We start from the raw sequence: 26,966 nt of genomic DNA on the forward strand, positions 1-26,966 counted from the left end.
CTACCCATAACGACTGCCAAGAATGTTCAATGACAGTCGGAACCTACAGTTTAACATCCCCTCCAAATAACGGTCATTGGTATCCAAAATATACGTAGAAAGTACATACGAACTTAGAAAAGTTGCATTGGCAGGCACTTGCCAGACCTGGAATCAAAGACGCACGCTCATACTTGAGAGATTGGTTCTCTACCCACTAAACCACCACGAATTCCACTAAGTCACCACGACTTTGTCATCTATTTAATGTTTTTTTACGTAATAATACGTGTAATATTTTTGCCTCACACAACTTAAATGCGGACTAATTAGAATCACTACTTTTATCCCTATGGTCACGTCTATTGCGACTATTCAGATCTTTGATTTTGCTGACCCCGTAGTCGCTGGCATAAGGGACAGGATCCGCGTACGAAGTCGCGGGCAGAAGCTAGTTCATATAAATAAAACGTAAATCTACCCACACAGCAAGTCCACACAGCAAGTCCACACAGCAAGTCCACACACTTTAACTCTCTGTGACAAAAAGGGTGACGATATGTAAGCGGTTCTCTATAAATCAAAATTCAGTGTACCATGCATAAATCAAAATGTATATCAAGCAATTTAAATTATAGGTTACCAGGAAGACAGCCCTAGCTAATCAATATTCTAACCCTAATGTCACCACTTATGGTAACAGTAAACCAAGGCAAACCACTTACAATGCACGCAACAAATATGAACATCATTTGCGTGTATTAGCTGTAACATATTTGTTTCACTGTCTTTTTACATTCTCCTCCAATAACACGCATATTAACAATACTGAAACAATAATTGTACTTGAAAGTGGTAATTTAGTCGAATCATTAATGGGGACTTTTCTTGGCTCGTAAAGTGGACTGTTCAAGTGGACACCTCACGGAGGGTTAACAGCTCACTTTAAACTTATCTGTGGGCGATATTGCGTGACAAAATACGAGTGCACAGTAATCAGATGTAGCTTCGGACGTTGACGGCCGCTAGTCAGCTATCAGCCGACACTTGGCACTAAACTGTAGCCTATCGGCCCTTACACCCCGTCGGTTCGCTCGTGTCAATTTGAATAAAGTACGAATAAAAAACTGTAGTGTTAGGACACCCTAATCGCCTCCCGATTTTATCAAGACCTCGTGCCAAGCGAGTAGGCACTTTTTACGCATCACCAGACCAAAAATAGGATAGTGGAACGAATAAAAATAATCGGGACAAGATAAAAAATATGTCCCGTAATATTTTGTTGATCTCACTCGATCGGTCGGAAGGGTCTTTCGTGAGTAAATTTTGAGTATTTCTTATATTATGTTTGTTGTTATGTTGCAGGATCGTTTCAATTGACGTTTTAATATTTTTCAATAATATACGGATATTGCAAAACTTTATACCAGACCAGAATTCCTCGAAGCAATGAGAGAAAGCGGGACGTATGAAATACCACGATCGCTACAATTCCCCAAATGTGCGAAACTTGTTAAATTATTATATAAAAACAGTTCTTAGCCTTCACAGTACAACGTACAGAAAGGTAAAACAATATCGCTCAACAACTTTCTTTTAATATGTTTTGCGAAGTTTTTTATTTTTGCCCACGAAAGTTTTTATCCATTTTACGTACAAAATGGATTTCCGCTGTCACATCGTACTTTCCTTGATGAGAGAAAATTCGTCGTCGTCTCAGTAACTGTGACGTTTTCATTAAAATGTTGTCTTTTAACTAGTTGACGGGAAATCATAAGCCATTGTTGTTTAATTCCATCCTGGCTGGGTCTCCGTAAAACGAAGACGGACGGGTTTTGAAGTCTGAGTGTCAGCGACTCGTTATAACTTTCCGATGATGAAAGGACAATAACATTTATTGTTGTCGCTTAGTGTGTTTTCTTAGTTGGCTTGAATTGATGTCGCTTTTGTTGTCTTTGAAAGCTTTGTTTTATAAGTAATAGGCACAATTTAATACATTGTTTATTATAGAAATTTCTTCGAATACTTAATTAGGAGAAATAAATGGAATTTTGATTACTTTCTGTATGTTTTTGTCGTAATTTAGATTTCGTAAGCTGTTCACTTTAGCAAAAAACAGCACGTTCTTGCATGAAAGAAACAATGCAATTCTGCTTCCATTGTTTTTAAGGGTAGCTTTAAGCAAGTCTTTGTACACAGCAATGTTATCAAGCCTAAGTCTGGGTTAGCACAAGTGAGTTTCTAATACTTTCAGGCACGCAACCCTTAATTTATGCAGACAGCTTTAGAAACAATTGCTCTAAAAACATGTTGTTTTCGTGGTCACTCACTATCTTTATATCTTTTTTATACTAAGTGCCGAGTTAACCTAGCACTTTATTGCTACTTGTGCACTGATTAAAGTTTTGAAGATTACTTTTTTTACCAAAAACAATGGGAGTTCGTGGAGTTGGTGTTTAGTGGAAATTCTTTATAGGTAAGTAATGATGACCTACTAGACTTAGTTTGGTTTCCTTCATGGTAGGTAAATAAATGTTGCTCCAGAATATTGTTTTTCGTTTTATTACGGAAGGATTAAAGACAGGCATTTTCATTACTTAGAGGTATTTGTTATTTAATTCGTGTCATTTATCCATCATGTTTTAATCCTGTTTCATTTATGTCGAAACGGACAAATTATAACAAATAACGATGAAAAAATTAATGAGTCACAAGGACAATTAAGAAAACTGTATTTCCTAGTAGTGCCATACTAACAACACTACGGGTATATTATTTACTTGACTAGAAGACCATTTCAAGAAGAAATATATGAAAGTGATTCGCTCATAGACAAGTGTAGTAGAAAGCTGACAAAAGAGTTTGGAAGTTCTGTCGATTGCACGATGGTCAGAATAAAATACTGCTTTTTCGTTACAAGACCTTGTTTTTTTTATGAAATCCTTCCTTTTCGATAAAAGTTCAAAGAAATAATATTAGGTATTTATAATGAACGAGCTTTCAGCGGCGTAAATGTAAATTAAGTTTCTGAAAAAATTACCTAGTTAATTAAAATAAATTTAAGAGCGAATTTTATACTCATTTATGCCCTATATTTTGATTATTTTACTACTTTAGAACTACTTTTCAAATAAAATGTAATTACGTAATTTGGATGAGTTAATTGATTCTACTTTAATTTTTTTGCTACTAAATACTTTATAATATTTTTCCATCTACAGCCAAAGATTTACCGTAGAACATCTGGGTATTAAATAAGGTGTGAAAATAAAAACCTTGTGTAACAAATATCGTTCTTTATTTCAACAAAAATCATGCCAGTATAATACTAATTACAGTAGACGTTAACAACAAAAGCATATTATGTGTTACTAGTCCGATATGTACAACTGGTATCGTGATATTCAGCAATTCAGGATATGTACTCACAAATATTTTTACACAAATTTCATCGGCGTATAATATTTTCAACCAAACTTATTTTATAATACAGCAGTGTTTTGTTCAAGATTTTCTTACACAAAAGTACTTAGAAAACTTGGTTACAAAAAATGAAAGTTCTTAAAAGCAGTTTACATTCCTAGTATTCAATTTATTTTATTATAATCCCTCATTGTTTTTACAAGTCGTCAACATTCCCAGTACGTAGTCAAGTTCTCGATTTTTTTTATAATATTCTTACAAAAGAGATCGACTAGTATTATAACTTTATATACATCAGTAGATCTAAGAAGGCGATTCTAAACTTTTATTTACAATATAATTTTGAATTCTAAAGATAGGTTTTCAAATAAAAACTTAAATACAAATAGCTTTTGCTGCAAAAATATAAATTTTGTACCTAACGATAACACTTCACTTTTGAGAAAGTACCAACAAAATGAACACTAGCAATAAAGACCGAGATATGTATCGAAGACTTAATTCAATATTTTACTATAAAACATTTAAGTATTTACTAACTACCTGAATTGTACATTATCATGTAAACAATATCATGAGAACCAATTACAATATTACAAAAGTCAAAGAAATAATGTTTAATTATATCTAAGAGTTTGTTGGGAGTATTCCTTTGTCGGAACACGCCGTAGCCTTGCCTGAGTCTAAATCACGTTTTGTTAATAAAAGAGTTGAGATAATTTATCACGTTTCTGATTGCATTAGGGATCTGAAGAGGAGGGTGAGGGAAAGTGTTAACAGTATTACACTTAGCGCGGACGCCTCGCTTGAACTCCTCACTGAAACAAACAAGCTTTGTTATTCGAGTTAAATGATGAGACTCCCCCAGGGAGCTAGTAAAAACTTGGACATCACTATAATGTACCAACGTTTACTCGGTGTAGCGCTTAAGGAGAACCACTTGCACCTTGTTGACTAGCGTTTTTCTTTTTTAATTAATTCTGGAGTCGAAGTAAGCTGTAGCTAAGAAGAATTTATAATTGGACAAACATGGTGTAAATACAGCCATTGAAGGCAACATTTTCACAACATTTAAGATCGACATAGTATAATATTCTGTCGTCATTCGATAACAGAACATACATTAGCGTCAACGCCTACTCAGGGAAAATACGAAACAAGATCGCAAAATAGTCATTGTTTGTTTTTTTTTCCTTTTCTGGTTATCAACCATCAACAAGAAACAGTTTGTTACAAGTATCAACTATGACATCAATTTCAACAACTGCTAATAATTACTTCATTTTATCGTCACTTATTTAATGTCCAAAGATGCCATTAGATCAATAAGCCACGCCTGGCGTGTTCCAAGCTTATTGGCGCATTCACAGCTCACTGTTAGCTGACGAATAATCCTTAACATCGCGTGCCGACAGCTCAGCTCCGCAAATGCCACTCAAATACCACTGCTAATCCTCGCAAAATTAATTCGATTCTAATTTCAAAAATATCGCACTGACTGCAAATATGTCTTTGTTTCATTTTTTTTTTTTCAATTAATCTTTGGGCAGAATTTGAAAGGTATCTACGTAATCAGTCATATACATGTTTATGTTCTAATTGCCTCAAATACTAAGTACTATTTATTACTAGTCTACTATTTATTACTATCACTATCAGTATCTCAACAACCACAGAGGAGGAGATTTTTATTTATTTATTTATTTTGCGATATCAATTAGGATTAGGTAAAATGCGAACTCGAATCTCAACTAATAGATTTTTTAATTTTATAATTTATTTATCTACACGTTTAAAACACCTTACTATCGAATATTTAGTTCCAAATTGTTGTTGAAACAGCCGAGCTCCGAGTTAAATTAACAATGTTATAATTTTAATTACAGAAATATTGGTTTCGATCATTATTTTTGATGCCCTATATAATAAGAGCCTCCTTCAGATTCATTTTAATGAGAATAATTTAAGTATCAGAGAATAAAAACGATTCGAAAGCTATATAATTCTTTATTGAAATTGATACTATTGTACTCTTTATAACAATATTGGTGGGAGCGAAGCTAAATTATTGAAGAAATGGCCCTATTGTCCCGAGCAAAATTCAATAAACAATTTGTGAGAAAAAATAGCTCAAATACCATAAAGTCTTTTCAAGTTTATTTTGAGTTTCCTGATAATATTTCCTGGTTAATCTTTTTTAATTTTCAAAATAAACAAATCGGTATTATTATAATGAAGTATCAGATTTTTGGTTAAGTATTTGTTATAGATTAGCCAATAATTAAACAAACACAAACCTACAGTACGTTATAAATTGTGTCAAGCGTACTACTCAATCAAATACCACGTACGGAGTTACATCAATTTAATAGTTAATTAATCGCGACATTTGTAATCACAAATCGATTTAGATAGTACCGATGTATCGATACATCGGATATAATAGGAGTTCACTTGAATACGCCTGTTACGACGATAATGTCGTATTGCGATTTACTAATGACATCTGTTTAGGGCATTGTCAGAGAATAAGGTAAGTATTTAATTGTTATAACTAATAGGTTTTATATGATAACAATGTTTTCAGAGAAAGGCCTCATGTTTTGTTATAGGAAACTCATCACTTTACTAGCTGAAGACTATCCAATACCCGAGTTTGATTTACCGAAAATTCGTGTAAAGAGTAAATTAATAGGCACTGTGAGCTGTAGCTTAATTTACAGACACATATAAATATTCTAGTAACATGTATGTAAGTAACGTCAAATTATTACCCTTTTTAGCATTACCTAAGTAACTCGAAAAACCACTTTATTGTTCCCATAATTTTATTAACAACGAAGACACCGCTTTCAAGATGTCCTCAAAATAGATCATCGATCGAAAATCGTTTATATGCCCCTACAGAATGGTCTCGATTGAAAATTCGTTCAATGAGCGTTTCTTTCGATTATCGAACGAATTTTGTCGACCAATCGTTTGCTCGCTATTCATGCGGCACGACTAAGCGGTCGTACGAAATTCATGGATTTTAATATTCTAGGTAACTAGTTTTTCTGCATAAAATTGTTAGAAAATAATTCATACGTAGAATGACTTTTTAGATTTTTTTTTCATTGAAAAATACCTAATGGTTAAACGTAATAGCGCATTATAAAATTCTATAAAAATGTCTTTATATGTAAATTCTATGTACGCCGTCTTATTTATAAGAATTTTACCTTTCAAGAAGACACATTTTTATCTATTACTAGCTTTTGCCCGCGGCTTCGCTCCCGTCAACTGACTTCTCTACTTTACCCTATTTTTTCATAAGAACCTTCTCCTGACAATAACAAACACAACAAAAAAAGAATTAGCCAAATTGGTCCAGGCGTTGTTGAGTTATGCGCTTACCAACACATTTTGCGATTCATTTTTATATTATAGATTTGTACTTCTTTGAGTGGAAACCACAAGCAGAAAATAGTATAAGAAAATCATTGCGCAAACTTGATTTACTACACGAGTAAACCAAACTTAACTTTCACATGAGACTTCACAACATACCCTTCAATTAAAATACCAAGAATAGAAGGAATTAATTCCACATTCACCAAAATATACGAAGTTACGGAACCAGGCTCTTCCTAATTAAACGGATACGTATGTTCGGTTCGTTTGCATGGTGTAATTAGTGCACCAGCCCCCCAACTATCCATATTGTTGCACCCACAGAGTAAAAAGTAAGCGGAGATGCCATAATACAGGTAGGTCATACGCTTTTTCTAGGACAAACTCTTGCGGTGAGCATGACTAAAATGATCAGTTATGTACGTGTGAACTAAGGAGGCGTTCTGAGTCTTTAAGACATCTGTCAATGATTTTTGGTTTTACTTAAAATGGTCTTGTCCAAAGAAGGCGTATAAGGGCAAAAACAGTAACCTTCCTCGTCTCCCGCTTCCCCCATTTCCACGCGCTACTTTCTTAGGCGATTTTCTGTTATGGCACCTCCGCTAGTCATTTTGTTCTCCATGGTTACACCGCACTTGCACCGTTCATTTGCGATGCTAACAAATGGAAATTAAAAGTTAAGGCTACATTTGTGAAGAAGAATCATATTCAGACAGTCGTGATTTCTTTGTCTGATCGCAAAGATTCTCGTTATGAATCCACTGTAAAACAACGATAATAATGTAGCGTATACGTTTCAATTTACATCTCTTTATTTTTTTCGAATATCGACATTCGATTTTCAAATTAATTACAATGATAGCAACAAAAACAAATGAACAGACTTTCTAAAGTCAACTGGTTAATAGAATAAATACCTACAACATAAGTATCGTGATCATACGCAATTAAGAAAATAACCCCACATGAAACTAAACGCCAACTCAAAATAATTACTAACTGTATTGAAATAGTTCGCTAAGATTCATTGAACATTATTGAGCTGAATTCTAGTATGTTCAGAGCTCTCAGTGTTGAGGTTTAGGGTTGCAAGAAGGACGTTGTGACGTCACATATGACCTTTGACTCCTCATGACTCCCACAGACATTAATCAGAAATACATATGTGCATTGAATTACTGCAGATTATTTTAAACGTCATGCTAATTAGAGAATCTAAATGTCATATTTGGCTTCTATCTATTTTTAAACGGAATTAAATACTTATTCAAAGTATAGTTTAAAAGAGAAATACATTTATAGATTACTAGCCGTTTTCCCGCGGTTTGACTCGCGTCCCGTGGGAACTACTGCCCGTACCGGGATAAAATGTAGCCTATGTGAAAGAATTTGTACAAACGGTCCAGTAGTTTTTGAGCCTATTCATTACAACCAAACAAACAAACAAAGTTTTCCTCTTTTGAATATTAGTGTAGATGAATTTAGTTTACCTAGTTGGTTAGAATATATTTTAGGTATTATTTCCGTATATTTTCTCAGTAAGACCGAGCAAGTTTGAAAAAGAATGCGAATGGGATAATGTGTTTGTGCGAATTCTATACATAGACTTCAGGAAATCTAAATAATTGCCACTATATTTCCAAGATAAGTCGACTTTTCTTGGTACCTAATTACACAACCTATTTCCCAGTATAAGTGGCTTTGTTACATTATAACAAAACTTTTCTAATTGATTCTATTTACGCATAATTATTTATCAAAAGAAATAAATTAAAAGGTATCTTAGGCTCACATTTTCCAGAGCCAACAAGAGTTCGATTATATTATTGTCTAACGATAATAATATACAACATTGTAAAAAACAAAGGAATGCATCATAATTCTACTTACAAAGTATGCTGTCCTCCCCGATACCTTGAACAAAGACTAGGGTCATTCTACGATAATTTCAACAAACACATTATAAGTATTTCAGTAGACGATTACGTATTCCTCTAGCCAATAATAGCTAGATACTTTAAGCCAATATCAAACATTTTCGTCGTAGAATGGCCCCAAAAGGCACGTATAATCCGTCGATTAAATAGGTCAATATGTCATTTTATACGGACTTGGAGACCCTTTTCTATTAATAGTTCGACCACAATATTTTAAAATATCTTCAACTTTCAATCTATCTGGGACAAATGAAAATCGTTACCATGGCAACGTACTGTGTTAATTGGTAACAAAATAAATCTGAATATTTGAAAAGGTCAGTCCATCAATCAATATGTCAAAAGTACCGGCCGAATGACAAATTAAGCCTTTCAAATCAACGAATAAACAATGAATCTTTTTGAAATTTGAATTAGTATTCTAAAATCAAATTACCTAGTAGCATGGCCTCCTTGCTGTCTGCAAGCTGGCTGTTACCGACGACTGCCTCGCTGCCTTCCCGCCAGGCGGGGGCCACTCGGGCCGTACATCGGACCTGCATGGTCCTGCCGACGGGGACTCGAAGTCCCAACGCTGTGGATAGTAGACCATGCGCGTGCTGCGTTGGCGGGTATTCCACGAGGAGTTGTGGGTCCATGACCTGCGAAAGATAGAAATGATTAGTGAAATCAATCTTTGGGTAGACTTTGACTTTATACTGTAGTCGTTAGCACATAGTACGAGCAACAACTTCACTGATTAACAAACAAAGCATAAACTATTTAGCCCCTCATTTCGGCAGTAAGGAAGAAGTTTCGTCTACATAATGACGCCATAAAACATAAAATATTTCAGCGGTGTAGTTTCCCGTTTAACTTAACCAGTTATAACTACGCAACCCATGGGAAGAATGTCATAAACTATTTGCGTTCTGGTGTTGAGGCTGAACATAATGGCATTGGGTGGTAAGAGTAGATGGTAACTTCCCTAATACATTATTTTATTCTTTTGTATACTTTATGTCAAAAGAGCTACTTATTGAAATTCTACTTCTATCTAAAATTAAACGCCTTCCTCTCTTCTATTTTGCTGTGCCCATCAGGGTCCATAATCGTGACTTTCATTTTATATTTTCCATCTAATGTACATTGTGGAATGCAATAAATTACATGATATGATGAAATAGTTAATAGGCTAGTATTAGAATTAATCGCCAATATCACATCAAATTGTGAGGTATTTAAAAGATGTGGGCCCACATACTTCCCACATATATTCGGTCCCTGAAACCGGGCCGTAGAACGTGGAACTGCAACTAAATCTGTGAGCACAAATTCCAGCAGCGGATATTTCGAATATTTCCGCTATTGCAACTTCTAGGTCAGTGCAACTATAATTACTTTTTGAGTCTTCGTAGTCCATAAAATGTAACAAAAGCTACTTTTATCTACTTTTTGCAATACCGTTATTTTTCCCTGGAATTACAGCATGCAGTCTTCGTGCATAAGCCTATAGGGAAAAAAATTGTGTCATATTTATTTCCGAGAATAGTGAAGCACTATTTAAAATCGGTGTCATATGTGTGGGGAATTAAATTCAAATAAAAAATGTTTTTTGGTAAAAAAAAAGCTTGATTTTATTATTCGCGACAACAATTTTTACCTCGAATAAGTTTCGATTTCTGTGCTTTAACTCTAAAGTTAATTGAATTAAAATGTTTCTCGATTATTATTTTGAGCTTTAAGATAATCATTTGAATTAAAGAAACTTGTAAAAAGCCAATAATGTAAATCCCCGTCAATTAACGTATTGTATCTGCCATAATCTCGAACGGCTGTAATCTGAGCACAACGTGTTTTAATTAGTGCTCGAAACAGATGAAGTAGAACAAAAGAAGGTCTGTCAATTTGTACAACTGTGAGATGTCAATTAGGATAGAGGAAATATGGCCGTACAAAGGAAAATATAGCTGGAGGGAATCAAAAAGTATTTACGCGAAGGTCTACTTACACATAGCCAAGTTAATATCACAGATTTAGCACATGTGACCTGATTTTCTGATTATTTTTGTACGTTTTATGGCCCAATTATCTTAATATACGGATCTTTTTTAGAAATAGATTGGGTTTATGTAGAGCTCCGAATATTAGAACCGTTATCGATTAATTAAACCACTTATTCAACCTTTATTTATAACGTATATTCGTATAACGCTACGTGATATAACCATGTTATGACAGTTCAATAGCCGAATCTTCCTCACAATGCGTATTTACGTCAGTAATTAGCCTAGCTTTCAATTTGCCATTTGGGACGGCCACAAATAGAGTTCCACAGTAATTCTGAGAAGACATCCACGCTACAATACCCTTCGATTCGGAACATTAGACGCGATAATTGATCATAAATTTCATGGCAACTATAACCGTTGTGAGCAAGAATCTTGTTAATAGATCTATTCTACCAAATATTCGCAGTTACCAGATGAATTCTGTGAACAGTTTAATCCCCTGTAATGACACCGGCTCCCTTTTCAATACAGACTGATATTGATTTAACATGTCTCGTGGCTATTCGACGTTCGTTCCATTAAATAATACGTGAACATGTTGCAATGTACAACGTACAACATTTTATTACGACACGAGTGATTCGATGGCAAGTAACAGGTAAAAGTAAAATAAAAATATAACAATGCTCGTGGAGTGGACAGGCCTTAATAAAAACAATTTACGAACTCCACAAAATACGTATTGTACATAACATTTAGCTAGTATATCTTTGTATATTGCTACAAGTTCGACCCGAATAAAAAAGAATGTGACGAGTTCGGCTGTGTTGTTCGAAACAAAAACAAACTCGGTCCAAATCAGAAATAAAAGATAAATACGACCCCGCACTTCAATAAGCCCAGTAAGGATTTGGGGACAGTTAAAATTTGAAAAAACCTTATTGGACGAAAGACTCGAATTACAGAAACTCGTTGAAAAGGGTCAAATATCAGGGCGAACAATTATATTAATAAGGATCGTTCGCCTGAAATTACATATACTTGGTACGTGGAATATCGTATTACCGGCCGATCAAAATTAAAACTGCTTAATTAACTCGCAATTAATTGATGCACATTCATTACTTTATTTTATACAAAAGTGCATAGTTCACTGTAAAATAACTCAAATACTTGTATTCATATGTACTTTGATCAAATAAAAGTTTATTTATTTTATAACGTCGACGTACGCCTATAAAGGCTTTCATGAAGGATTCGTTAAAATTTTATTCCTTTATATTAGATCTAGAATAGCTGGTATAATTCAGCAATAAAATAGTAACGGCGTGCAGTGGACTTAAATAATGGTTTATTTGGCTTATTTGTTGGATATTTATGAAATTGCTTTATTTCATGTACATGAAAGCAATGTAATAAAAAGACCTGCAATAACAAGAAATAGTACTTTACAGCCGTGTGGGTATTTATAAGCAATTTCAATTTTCTTATATATTCTACGAAATCTAGTCAGATATCGCATGTCGTGCCGGGGCTGCGGGATTGTTCGAAAGAATTACCGCGGCCCTGGTACATAAAAGGCCTACGACAGAACACGACGGATTTTAGTCAGTAAGAGTCTGACACTCCCTCAGCGTTGCTAACCTACAGCGGGAGGGGTTATTTAATGATTTTTGACGGCGGTAAAAAAAGATATCGCTTGTCTTAGCTTTAGGATCTTTCGTCATAGCTGAAGGCCATTACTTAATTACCAACTAAACAGAAAATTGTTCCACTCCATAAAAAGTACCAACAAAAGTAGGTAAAGTGTGAATGAATAAGTGCAAGCCGAGTCTAGGAGATTGATTGATGCGAACAGTTGGTCCTAACGCGAGGATTAGTTCTAGCACGGCTGGTAATGGACGCATAATGCATTATGTTCGCTCACGATGCTCTGTAGATCAGTGACCAAAGCACGAATAATACCTGTGTCTTTGTAGGGTAATACCAATGTTTCCGAGAAAGTTGGGTAATCAATACTCATAACTGTAAAATATATGGAGGTGGATATTAATTAAAGTTTACTAAATAGTCTCTGATAGATACGAAAAAGAAGTGCCTGAAGAATATAAAGAGATTATTTACTTGATTGAATAAATAACAAAGGTATGTGAAAATATTTAACATGTTGTTCATATTTACATTCGTAGTATAGTATCGTAGGTATAATTCATAAACATTTTGAATTGTGAAACTAGACTATAGATAAAAATCCTGCCAAATTAGTCTCTGATCCAATGTTCAGTAAATCAGGTCTCGTTTTATCTGGGTCAAATAAAAGTCAACATTTTACCTCTATCAAAACCGAGATCGACCAAATATTGCTTGTCTCGTAAATGTCAATATTTTTTCGTTCAAAATATTTATTAGTACCTTTTCTCCATCGATGTCCCAGCTCAGTACCGCCGCGGGGTACGACCGGCCCGAAGTACAGTTTAGGAACAAGGAGTCCCCTCTTCTATTCTCTTGTTCATTGCCCGTTATTCTCGGCCCTTCCCTCGGTAAATCTGCGAAGAAACAATCAGTCAGAACGGAACGACTTGCCTACTTTGCTTAGGCGCAAATAATAAACATTCGTTTGTTGGTAAAGATCCAAAAGGGGGAAATAAACACCGATAACGGTCAGTTGGCATAAAATCCTAGACTGTAGCTCAAAGATTTTGACGTGTAAAATAATTGAACACTATGTTACGTTACATGACAAAAAAGACAGAATATATAACTGTTGTGTTTAAGCAACGAAGCTACATTACTTAACGCTGCGGTTGTAATACGGAGCCCAAATTGAAATATTGGCTTCCTCTTGACGTATGCTTCTCGTCAAAGTAAATTAAATTGGAAAATGTAGAAATACCGAGAAAACGAAGCGGAAATATGCAAATTTATAAATGGGTCTATTGATCATATGTGACGAGTTTTCCGTGAATAATTTATCTTGTTTCAAAAGAATAAAATAATCTGAAGAAGGTTTTTATAAACTCAAACGTTCTTCTATTTAAAAACATAACACTACAAAATATGATAGCACAAACAGCGACCTTTACGAAACTTGTCACATTTGATAGGATTATTTCTGAAACGTAATAATATTCGTATGTAATATTAAACTTTTGGTCAAAGTTGTCTCAAAACATTTATTGGACTTTTAAAATTAAATATTCAGGGCTGAATTTCTACAACTGTCGTGTAACTGAAAGGCTCAAAATTAAAAAGTCTGGTAGTATTGGTTCTCATGTAGATAGGCTTAAATTCATGGAATCCTACAAATTGGTGTGGTTACTACGGTTTTACGGTAAGACCAAGTTGAATGAATACAAAACACAGAGAACTTCTCTCGATAGGCGTGACCACAGAGTTCCGTTTTTTGGAATAGCAAAACATTAGACACCTATTTTTTATCCTACTAAAATATTAGAACTTAAAGGTGGATCTGATGTTGTTACTTTGTTCGAGAATAAAACATACGTGCCCTATGTTTTAGACCAAGACGAAACAATTACTCTTATTTAATTATCACACCCATCTAATACATGAATTAGTTCCTCCATTAGTTCATTACTTACATATGACTTCCATCCTCCCCTCTCCAGCGGCTGACGCGAAGCTTGGCGCTTCGGCTGATACTTCGCATCTGTACAATCCACTGGATTTGAGCGTCACCTGATGTAAGATGACTCTGCGGTCGTCTGACTTTTGTAACTGTTTGGGAGAAAATATAAAAATAAGTAAGTACTATATTTTATACTAAACCTCATGCTTCATGCATACATGAGAAGTACGAAGAACATAATACTATTTAAAGTTAAATAAATAATAAGAAAAAACAAATATAAGGTTGACAGCAGATCCCTCTTATTTTTATATATTTTTTTTTTATTTTTTTCTATACATACTGTCTAAATGGTTTCCAGAAGTACCTAGCTACTTTTTGCCTGATAGTGACAAGGGGTAAGATAGGGGTAAATAAATCCGAAAACATAACTCTTCTTCGAAGCCGGATAATGATCACTATATGAAATGCAACATACTGCGTCAAAATTATATAGTAAAATATGCATCAATTTCCAATTTACCCCGTATTCTGGGAAAAATATAATATTTTTTTATAAAACGGTGTAATGAGCTAATTGCAAGAAGTCCTATAAAAGTTGTGCAATTTAACGAACGACCTCGTTGCAAACTGGAATTTCTTTCTGTATCTACTTTTAGTTATTTTTTTTATTTAATTGCTCATTTGAAATGTTTCACCGCCTTCCCCAAGTTTTCTTTTAAAAAACAATTGCCTTGTATACCAACTAAAATAGCCGTAGCGACTTATGTGTGGGAATTTGTTGAGCTTCAGTCTTATATTGCAATATTAAATTACATAAGTAAGTATTGTAACTTCTCTAACCATTTACCAACATTATCTGTGACTCAAATACTTTGTACGCGGCGTATAACAAAACTTTAACAAACTTGCTTAGTCAATATAAATTCAAACTGTATCAGATCAATGAGGGACAATAATTTCTTACTGAATCGCTTGCTGCAAGTAATTTTGTTGAGCAAGTTTCCACTAGCTTAGTTGATAGTAGTCCTCAATAGTCTCGTAAGGATTGTGTGGCTTCGGCTCATTGCTATCCCCATCTTTTGTCAGAGTTCGACGGCGTCCCCTATTGTACGCCCCAATAGATAACCGACCTATAAAACCTCTTTAAAGAATGAGATTCCAAGAAAACCTTTCAAATTACACGATAATTTGCCCTGTAGCGATGTATCACATTACATAAACTGAAGTACAGAGCGCAGATATAGCCTTCAAGCATTTTCTCCTAAAATTGACATTGATGTTATTATTGTCTACGACGTTTCATAATGTTGTTTTATTTTTACGTAGACAAGTTCGTTTCATCTACTGAATAAAATAAGCCTGAATTTGTAATAGCTTCTCAAATATACGATAAGTTACGATGACTGAAGTTAAAGTAGACAGTGTTCTGGTGTCGTTCGTGTTTACAAAGGGAATTCATAAGATGTGACACAGAAAATGTGGTTAACTGCTACGAAATTAGAAGGCATCATTTACAGACGTTTTATCTTATAATGGAGGGTTTGAGCACTTGAAAGTAACTTAAATAGGATGCCTTGTTGGTATGCGGTCGCGAACGCGACGTTTTCGCGGGTCGGCTCGTGATCGATTTGTGTTTTTTTAGTTACATATAGCAGCTTGAAGTTAGTCGGCGGCATAATTCTACGTGCTTGGGATAAATATTTCAGTAATAGCTTAAAAACTATTTTTTTGTACCTTACTATAATACCCCAAACACAATATACTCAACCCTTACACGGTAAGTAAAAAAAAACGAACAGAGAAATTGTAAAAAATTCAACCTTGCGTCATAATGACATCAAGTTACTTTACAAAGGATTTTAAAATAGAACGAAATCGAATTGAAAGTATCAATTTGAGGAGAGAGTAATAATATGATTCCTCGCGATCTAAATTAAGTTAGTTTATTTTTGAAACAATGACCTGCTTTAACCCTGCGCTATTTAAAACATTTTTAATTAAAGTTAAATCACTTTTGATTACATCTGCATGTGTGGGCGATATAATTCGTAGCCTATTATGTAATATGAAACAAACGTCACAACGCAAATAATACATTGTATAGGTGCGTATGAAATTACAAGTTAAAGTTAATTTTATCGTACCTACACCTGTGAGCACCTATCCTGAAGTATTTATATTTTAATTGCAAATTGTGTTTTACAAACATAATAATAACTACTATTTTTTATATTTTGAAATGTTTTTTATTTTTATATTTAATTTAAAAATGTAATACATATGTGCAAGAATAAATGAATGAAAAAAAAACTACAGTTCAAATTACATATATGCGAAACGTTGTGTTAACCTATCGAAAAAATTTCTTGTTTCCCTACGTATCAGAAAGAACAGGGAAATAATACTTTTCATCTTGAAAATAAAATTGACAGTGATAAAAAGTTAAAACGCTGCGAATAATACTTTTGTTCTAGCTCTAGTTTGGTTTAAACGCACCCTTTTAACAACTGACCAAAACACCCATAGCAACAGACCACGTGTTCAACACACGTGTTACCCTACAAAAGGCTTAATATTACTCATACTAAAACAATCAACTCACATCAACTTTAATCCCTTCCAATTTGTAGGCGTGTTTCGGCGGATCATACTTCGGCATGTACCGGTAGAACTCTTCATTATCTCGGTACCACTTGACTGAGTACAGGTTGTCCTCGCCTAGCTCGTAATCACACTCGAACTGGGCGGGCTGGCCCCGGACCCGGTATGTGGGCACTGATACACGAACAATTTTTAGCAGTAACGACTCTGAAACAAGGAGATTTTTATACGTTATTTTTCAAGTACACATCGTCGCAAATAAAATAAAAATAAGTTAGGTTAAGAGTACTTTTTTGTATGTGCAAAAACATGAATTTATCGGACTTGCATCTAAATTACAGAAATCCGAAAAAAATTAGGTAGTTAAAAATACTGAGCGATTGGGTTTATTTTTATCCTGCTTCTTTTAGTTTCATATTTAACAAATTCAACTTTACTAAATGTAAGAAATAACGCCAGAATAAACCGCATGCATACATTTCAATGTACCATACGTATTTCTAAGCATATAGTTGTATGACCTATTTTCAAAAGCAGGATAAAACGAGTTAATATTTTATTGCAAGGCGAAGCACCACTGCCTTTTATGACGAGTTGTAAGTTTTATTTCCAAAGACGTCCGGCCAGGTCCGATTATTTTCGGAACTCGAAGCCTGTGGTCGCGATTATTTCGGGTCTAGAAACTTTTTGTATTTGCCATTGCGTTTTCTGATAAGATGGGTCTTATGTACGCGCTGATATGTTGATGATAACTCTATACTGTGTAGCTAACACATATTTACACTTTAACTTTCGAAGTATATCAAAATATTTATTTTTGAGCTATTCAAAATTAGGTCAACATTTTTTTCAGTACCTTCGTGTTAGTATTTTTATAGAATAAAGAAACAAAACTTGTTAAATAACTAACTTTAAATGTGTCATTTAAAAGTCTTGTATTCAAAGAAACACTACTTAGATCCAAAGTAATACCTATATGTTACATAGGATGAGGTAATTGCAACAAACTACTGGCTATTCCAAGAATGGATGTAAAAATATTGTCATTTATTTCGAGCAGACCAATACTTATCGTGTCAAAGAGGCGGCAGCTTCAGTTTCATCTGTCGGCCACTTTACAGAAAACTGTATTGATCTACAGTATAAATAGACGATAGTGGTCGTAGTTGATACTGAATAAAGGCTCCTATGAATCCATAGAACGAGGAGTATAAATATATAGAGAAGCATGGGTACTAATAATATAATAGAGAAGAAACATGTTTGTTTACACCCTAAAGGCTTCGAAAATACTGATTCGATTAAATAAATTCTTCCACTGTTAGGAAGCTTGACTATCCCCGAGTAATATATTAGTATATTTTGTCCGGGCATGGGAAGATGTTCCCCAAAACGCTGGTACGCACATAGAAGCAAATTAACTTTTATGAATTACATCATTTTGTTTTTAAGTAACATCAATGTTTCCCTATGGGTAACATTTTTGTTCAATCTCAAGTTTTGAAGTATCAAGCATGTTATCTTAAAAATAATAAAAGAGTGACTTTAATATAGAAACCCACTAATTATTGTTTATTTTAAAGGTTTGTTGGTCAATGTCTTAAAATTACGCACACCAAAATTGATAGCCCTAGTCTAAACATTAGTCTAGTATTATACTACTTGGTCGAATACTCATGGTTTATTTGATAGATCGAAGATCAGGTAAAAAAATATATTTTGCAACAATTATTAATCGTAGTTTCATAAACAAAATTTTAATCTTAACATTTTTATTTTGGTTATGTCTGACGTTTAAAAAATAATTATTAATTACTACTAGTTTTTATTTTATAAGTTTTCATAGGTATATCAACTGAAACCCGTAGGTATCATATAAATTCAGAATTCTTCTATTAAAGCAGACTTACAAAAAGTTTCAAGCATTTGGTTGAACATCCACGAAATTCTAAAGAGCCTCAGATGTTATGCAATTCTTAGAAATGTTGGGTCAGACACGACCTTGATACATTTGTATAATAATTCGTCTAGAATATAAAGCAAATACATCTGTCTTAATGCAGACGGACTAAACCAACACATTTTCGAGACCCTTAACTTGAATGGTATTTTAAGATAACATAAATAGTTAATATATTATTTATTCGGTGCTAAATAATAATATAATTCATTATTACAACTTAGCAACAACTGAAATTATCTAATACGAACACGAACAGAGGATGTGTGGTGATAACACTACTGATTAGACATCCGTGTTGCTAAACTAGTGATAAAATTAAACAAAAAAATAATAGAGACTGAACTAATAAGCTCTATTAACATAGAAAAAATAAAAATATGTTGTGATATAAGTATGTATCTATCAACTGCACTAAAGCGTACCTACGGTGAAGCAAACTACGCGCGTAGCTACTACGCTGGTAGCTACGTGGCTACGGGATTGCTACTTCGTACGTGCGCGTAGTCGTTCTACACTCCAATAAAGAACTAAATTTCAATTATCACGTTCAAAAGAGTAATATTAGATTTTAAAAAGTTAGTAGTGCATCAGGAGTATACTCATACATTTAAGTGAATTATAAAGAACTGGCCGTTTTCCCGCGGTTTCACCCGCGTCCCGTGGGAGCTACTGCCCGCACCGGGATAAAATATAGCCTATGTTACTCGCAGATAATATAGCTCTCTAATGGTGAAAGAATTTTTAAAATCGGTAGAGTAGTTTTTGAGTTTATCCATTACAAACAAACAGACAAAGTTTTCCTCTTTATAATATTAGTATAGATATCGAAGGTTGCTAATACGTAACTTCAATTCAATGATATTTCGACTAAAGCAATGCTATGTATCTTCTGTTGGTATAGTATATTTCTTATAGAGGAGAAAAACTTAAACAGGTCAAGCATAAACGTTTACCTACACAAAAAAAAAAACAACAAACAAACATTTACATGCAAATAAAACGGTTCAATTGTACGTCATATTAAATCAAATAACAAATAATACATATTGTCGTATGAACATAAATGGAATCGAAAAACCGCTGATATCGTAAATCCAATAGGAGACAGTTCGTGTAATACTTTCGATATTTCTTCTGTATAAACATTATTGAAGACGGTTTTGAATAGAATAAAAATAGGTCTAGCTTTGGGCAGTCAAGCCTTTTAAATAAAAGTAGGTTTGACGATCTCTGTGGCGCAATGGTCACCAAGCCGGACTGCCGAATCTGAGGTCCCGGGTTCAATTCCCGGTTCGGTCGACATTTGTGTAATGAGCATGCTTGTTGGCCGTGGTCTGGGTGTTACAATATGTATTTATAAATATGTATATGTGTAACTATATGTAGTTTATCAGTTGTGTTAGCACCCATAACACAAGTTAATTAATAACTTACCATGGGGCTAACCAACCGTGTGTGAAAAGGTGTCTCGACATTATTTATTATTTATTTGTAAATATTTTTTGCCTATACATATACATACAAACGTTTGACATAGTATAGCCTTGAGAATAATCAAGGGTATCTTAAGGTCATATGGGCTAACATTAGGCAATCTACACCACTAAGTACAATTGTAGGTAATTTACACCATGTCGATAATGTCATCAATAATTCAATGACGAAACATTATCCTACGTCACTACAAAACCTACAAATTGGTTCAGTGAAAGGCTTCTAGTGAAGTACATAAGATATTTGGAACTAGATCTGAATCTCTTGGACTTTAAATAGTGTTCTTTTTATAAAAGGTAAGTTATTTTATCAAAAGCTTATTATTTGCTTCATCGGTTGCCAGCAGCATAGTAAACAAATGTTTCTAGATCTACCTATATTTTAAGATCATAATTTACATTCCCTGAAAGTCTAACCAGATAAGACGAATATTCAGTACAAACGCTAATCAAATTAATCTTGTCTTAAAATCTACAATATACTTAGTATCTATAAATGGAATATTTTGACGTGGTAATTATCCGATGTAAATAATTTACAAGTACTGTTAACTTCAATAAAGAGAATATTTTATTACTGTTAACCACTTTCGAATAACGTGTAAAATATTACGTGTAGTATATGTGTGTTGTAAGGATCTAAAATAATTGTAATATTTTGAAATAATAGCTATCCGGAGTTGTTACAGCCTTTTTATCGTCCCACTGCTGGGCTCAGGCCTCCTCTCACACGGAGAAGGATTGAGCATTAATCACCACGCTTGCTCAATGCGGGTTGGTGATTTCAGACTATAGTCCAGGTTTCCTCAAGATGTTTTCCAACACCTTTTTATCAGCCATTAGTGTCCAAGATATACTTAGAAAGTACATACAAACTTAGAAAAGTTGCATTGGTACTTGCCTGACCTGGAATCGAACCCACACCCACATACTCGAGAGGTTGGTCAATAAAGAGTAAATAAGTGTAAAATATCCAGTTAATTTTTCTAAGCTTGTCACACAAACTACTGGTAAATAAATATAAATCGTTGACAACAGTTGTCGTTGTAAGGACACGCACGACGCTTCCCTATAACTTACTTAGCAAAGTTTGCTATCAAGTCCCAACTGTCTCACTCCCACCGTTGATTTATAAATTAACTGTCGTCTACGCGTTAAATTGCTAACAATTTGATTTGTTATCTTCGTTGATAATTCAGAATTTATGTCCGTTTAATAGTTTACAGTTGTCATGATGGGAATAGTGTTGGTGTATTGTTTGTCAGTTTATTTTGAAATCTATTGTCGAATTAATATCTTAGAAAGTTGATTAATGATAATTTATTCAAGAGATTATTGTTTAAGTAAACCTTATTGTTTTAGAAAATTGATTTATTGATGTTTAATATAACTTAATCCTCTAATCGCGAGTTCTCTTTTCCATTATTATATAGATTTTAGCGCAGAAAGGTCTATTTATGAATAATGTGAATACTGCATTTAATAATAACGCATGCAAAACAAAAAATTACAATCGAAAAAACTATATAATACAAACTTAAAATCAAATTGGTACAATTTTCTGGCATCATTTCAGATTTCACAAAAATTCGACGTTTACGACAGGCGGTTTCATTAAGCAAAACTTTATAAAGATTGTTTTCCACATAGTTTCGCATTTTTAAACTTATTACCGAACAGAATTGCGAAGTAGAATAAAAAAGTAGTTAACGAGGCGAACGAGATAGAAAACGTCCAACTTACGTAAGCAAGATGTATGGAAACTCTAAAAGTTAGACGTCTGAAATATTAATTCCAGAACCAAATAACGATCCCGGGGCTTTAATAAAATATTATAATTTTGTACGAGACGAAAGAGAGATCCGTTTTGCAAATATATCCATCTCGCTTTATTTCCCTGGAGGTAAGCAAACTGGACTTTACAACAATCATTGGGGACTAGCAGAAGCGAGACCTTGTTAAACCGTAACAAACTTGTACTGTTTAATCTTTGAAAGTCTCGCCTTCAAGTTGGTGATACCAAGACGTCACTAAGGTAACTTTATTGTTTAAAGTCAGTTAATTAGCGGGAGGTAGCGACTTGTCGTGCTCATTCGCTAGTTTTCTTCGCACTTTTAACAACGTTTAAGCGCAACTGCAGTGCACCACGATTGCTACGCTACAGATTTTATGGATACCAGTGGCTTGGAAATGGAAATTATTCTTGCTTGAATTAATACCGTACGCTGCACGAACAAAGTAAAGTTAGCTTCAATTCAAGGAGAGTATCATACTAACCTAATTTACTGACTTAATAAATTAGTGTGGTTCATCGAATTTGAACTCTTTCTTGTTGAAACAGAAAGTATATTCGCTTGTTAGGGTTGTGGGGTATCTTAAGTTTTCATGGGACACCCGAGGGTCATAAGTTTTGGTGGTTTATGGCTGTACACCCTGACTCCTCGGCTGCTCAGTAGTGGGATTGCGGCGTCGGCGCTGGCTAAGAATCCAAATGATTCTTAATTAATTATACGCAGCACTTTTATTGCTTTATCCATGTTCCTTTGTCTGGAGGTTGTGACAAAGTGTTATTTTTCAATGAGAACTATTTTTGTGTGGTTTTAGTACTTGAGTATCATAAATGATTATTATTTATATTTTATTTATTAGCTATGAATAGTTAACTCCCTATCGCTATAAGATTATTCAATGTCTCCGATTTTCGTTACCCAAGAAAGCTGTCTTATTTACTGCTTCTTTACCAGAAAATACCAACTTAACATGGAACATTGAGCCTTGAACGACTACTCCGGATTAGCTATTTTGCGAAGGATAAAAGGTTTCTAGGATTATTTTCTTCACTAATGTATCAATCCCTCTTAATTTAGCTCTCACATGGAGTGTATGCCTATTGCCTATATTAGGAGCTCAACCTAAAAAATCTAAATCCAGCTACCAGACACTTCAGACCAAAATAATTAATATCTAGGTTAAAGGTCGTTTAATTACGGTTGGGTTGCTATACAACGCTTAAATGCTGATATTTTTATTACTTCACATTAAAAAACATAAACTACATAATGTGTATGTATGGAAATCCTATACTTGGTCAGTTCATATGTTTGCAGTAAACAAATGTGTGTACATATCGTATTCGAATTAATGTAGAAAACTTCACAAACCCTAAATAAAGATGGAAGTATCTTCTTTACACAACAATAATAGAAAGGTGTAAGAACAATTAACACTAAACGCTCCATTTAAAGCATCGCTATAGTTTCTCAAAGCTAATTCAAAATGTTCCGCCTTTATTCGACATGAATGCAAGATTATCCTACAAACCTATTTTTCTAAGAATAAATAAATGATTATCCATTTCTCGGAATAACTTAGTAGATATTAGATTAATTTCGCCAAGTCTTTGATGTTGTTTTTTTACTTTCTGAGTGTTCAATTTCATTATATTGTTTTAGGTACTTCAGTCTCATGTTTCTCTTTTTTTATAAAATTTTAAGAGCTGTCTAAGGGTTGAAAACTTTGAGGTCTTCAGTTTGATGTTGACTTAGTAACTGAAGGGAATTTTTTATTCACTTACATTTTTAGGGCAATGATAGCTAAATATTAATATCAGCCATTTGCAAACCAAGGTTCATGTTATTTTAACAGGCACGCAAACTATGAATACATTTGACTTCTACTGCTACAATGTTTGGTCGCTATATCACTTGTAAAACGACAAAGAAATCGTTGTAAGGTTTCAAATTGAGAACACGTGGCACTGGCCTAAAATAGTCTAACCTCAACCTCTTTACAACTACATAAAGGAAAGGTGATATTTACTTTGAAGTTGAAGATTTCAACCCGCAGCTAAAATAAGTCAATTTATCAAAATAGCTGCTGCTGTAATATTGAGGAAAAGTTTGTCTTTCAGTGTCGTAATTGTATCACTAAGCAAATCTTTCACCCACGGCACAAGCAAACATTACATAACTAAATGTGAAGATCCTCTTATAAGTTCAAAATGTAGGATGAATGCGGGGGCGTTGTAAAATTTATTGGTTTCACATGTATGCCTAGGCACAGTTCATATATCATGTGTAAACAAGATACCAACAGATTATCTCAGGTCAGTAAACGTGTACAAAACTCGGATTTTCTTCCGAAAAGATCTGTGTCTACACAGAAAGTACGCCCACATTGCACTGTTGAAATAAAATTCCTCTACAGTGGGACGGACGTCACACTATTGCGACCGATACGAATCTAGGCTGAAGTTAGTGAGAAAATTCACAAAATGTACCCAGTAACTGCCTGACCTAGAAATATAGAACCTCGTGCACAGAATTCGCGCTGGCAACCTGTTTAATCGTATATCGGAAGCAGCCTTAAAACAAATTTCATAAACAAACAAGGATAATAAATTCAACGGCAGGTATAACCTATACAACAAAACGTGCTATGATCTAAAAACACGTAGTTATTTCTTATAAAAAGCGTTCCAGGAAAAATAAACAACAGGTTTTCCTACATAAAAAGTTCCCACAAAAATGTATTAAGTCAACCAAGTAGCGAGTTGTCTGCTACTATGAGTTTGAATATCGACCTGTCACAACTTATATACTGTTTTAACTTTTCTGTGTCGGGTCCACGAATAGACTACCCCGTCACCTCGAGGGAGACGTAAAAGTGACTAAAAGGATAAACGAAGAGTGTGGGCTCCGTGTGATACCGTGATGAACATCAATAAATATCTTTACAACGCCAATAAGGATATATTAAAGTACCATAAAAAGGCGATGTGTAAAAGTAGCTCGAAAAATCCATTTATTATATTATACTTAGTCCATTATCCATCGTGTACCTCAAGATTGAATGGATATAGGATAGGCATGGATGGGATTGGGTGTAGCGGACACAACAGCCTGTAATGGATAAAAAATGGAGCAATTCCGTATTCCCAACTGGGCGCAGGCTATTTATTAATATTGTTACTGTTGCTTACATTTAAAGATTGCCTGATCGGCTTGTTGAACATCGATTACATGACCATAATTTTTTGGATGCCTGTTAAAATATATGATGTGAGAATAAAGATAACTTTTAATCAAATACTCCATGAAAAACATTTCTTTCAAGGAAGTCACATTGTACACATAGTTAGGAACGAGTTTCGAAAGTCTATTGAATATCTATTGTAGGCTGCTTAGTAATTTCCATAAAAAAAATTTAAAGAGATACAGATTGTATTTTTAAGGCTCAATTTGCTTTTAGCGACCGGGTCCGGGGGCAGGCCTGAATAAATCTAACTGAGAGCCTCTCTAGATAAAAGATTTACCGACGATTTAATTGAAGGTTTGTTTCCCAATGGTCATGAAAAGGCATACTTTATAAAACTTTCTATTTAATACTCAATATTGTCCTTTAAACTCGTTAAGTGCGAAAAGGAAGTTGTTCATCTTCTATTTAAAATGTCAATCCTAATCTCACTCAGAAGTAAAAGTTTCAGGACTTTTCATAAATGATTTATTATTGTTGAGAATAAATATCTATTTCTTGATAACCTACTTAAGGAAGAAGACGTTTTCTTATGATGTCACTCTAAGATGAATGGCTTTTTATTATAAAGGCTTCCTCGGTCTTCATGAATAATATCTTTATGCAATTTTATTCCTAAATTGAAAACCGAGCTGCATTGAAATATCTTTGCTGTCACTACCGCTTGTTGTCACCCTGTGCGGTAATTGTTCGCATTCATTACTTAATGCAGATTTAACTGTAGAATTTTGTTTGCGAAACACTTCCAAATTAACTTTACTGTTTACGAACAGCATGAATAAATTCACACATTCCATTCACACTGTGGATATTACCTTTTATCAGTAAACTGAGTACTGCCAATAAGACATACATCCTCATTAAGTTTTTAAACAAACAGTTCCATCACATATCACAGGGCTTTATCCTCCATATATTGCCGTAAGCACTTTACTCACACACGGTTTTAATTAACATTTCAATCGGAGAGTTGAGTCGAGTTATAATGAAGCTCACGTAATATTTTAGCGAGCGAGCGCGGCGCGGACGACCGACGTCATCGGCGGCTGACACACGACTACAGAGAGTTCCCTCTTCGTTTGTTCGGTGGCGTTCGCGTTTACTCGCCCCTCGCCCATCTGGGGTCACCGCTTACAATTTTCGTGACCTTATGGGGCAAGTCGATAATCGCTTTTACTAATAAATATCACTACTAGATTAAGTGACTTGATAACGTTTGTTTGATGTTTATGCCGAGGTGACAGGTGACGATACTCAGATCTATACAGCGGAAAAAATCAAGAGTTTGACAAGTTTTGAATCTAACCGCCCCTGTAGATCTTCAAAACTTATATGGCATGCGAATACCGATAGTAAATTACCAAAACAGATTTTATTATACAATTCCAACTCGCCTTCATTCACTCAAAAATATATTTTTAAGTTATCACCTTGACCAGTTCTGAATTTAGATATGTATTTTACAGCCCTCAACATTTATTCCAATATAATTTATAGTTTTTATTCTTAAATATATACGAAAATTGTCTGTTAACGGTGTAGGCGGTCATTTATTTTATT

General features: G+C 34.2%; 1 protein-coding gene across 2 annotated transcripts; it reads right to left on the bottom strand.

Annotated features, from left to right (window-relative positions):
* Positions 1–3,255: 3,255 nt before the first annotated feature.
* LOC110384167 (uncharacterized) lies at positions 3,256–26,488 on the bottom strand. 2 transcript variants are annotated; one of them, XM_021345312.3, is made up of 7 exons: positions 26,222–26,488; positions 16,918–17,123; positions 14,326–14,461; positions 13,136–13,269; positions 9,169–9,373; positions 8,686–8,709; positions 3,256–4,220 (listed from the first exon to the last, which is right to left on the bottom strand). In XM_021345312.3, exons 1-7 carry the CDS (start codon positions 26,265–26,267, stop codon positions 4,126–4,128), a joined length of 846 nt encoding a protein of 281 aa, XP_021200987.1. In that variant the 5' UTR covers positions 26,268–26,488; the 3' UTR covers positions 3,256–4,125. The 2 variants fall into 2 exon arrangements, with proteins under 2 accessions (XP_021200987.1, XP_021200988.1); XM_021345313.3 differs by lacking the exon at positions 8,686–8,709 and having other exon boundaries at positions 26,222–26,487.
* Between the last annotated feature and the right edge of the window lie 478 nt (positions 26,489–26,966).

Source organism: Helicoverpa armigera, chromosome 4 (assembly GCF_030705265.1).
Source record: "Helicoverpa armigera isolate CAAS_96S chromosome 4, ASM3070526v1, whole genome shotgun sequence".
Classification (NCBI taxonomy): Eukaryota; Metazoa; Arthropoda; class Insecta; order Lepidoptera; family Noctuidae; genus Helicoverpa; species Helicoverpa armigera.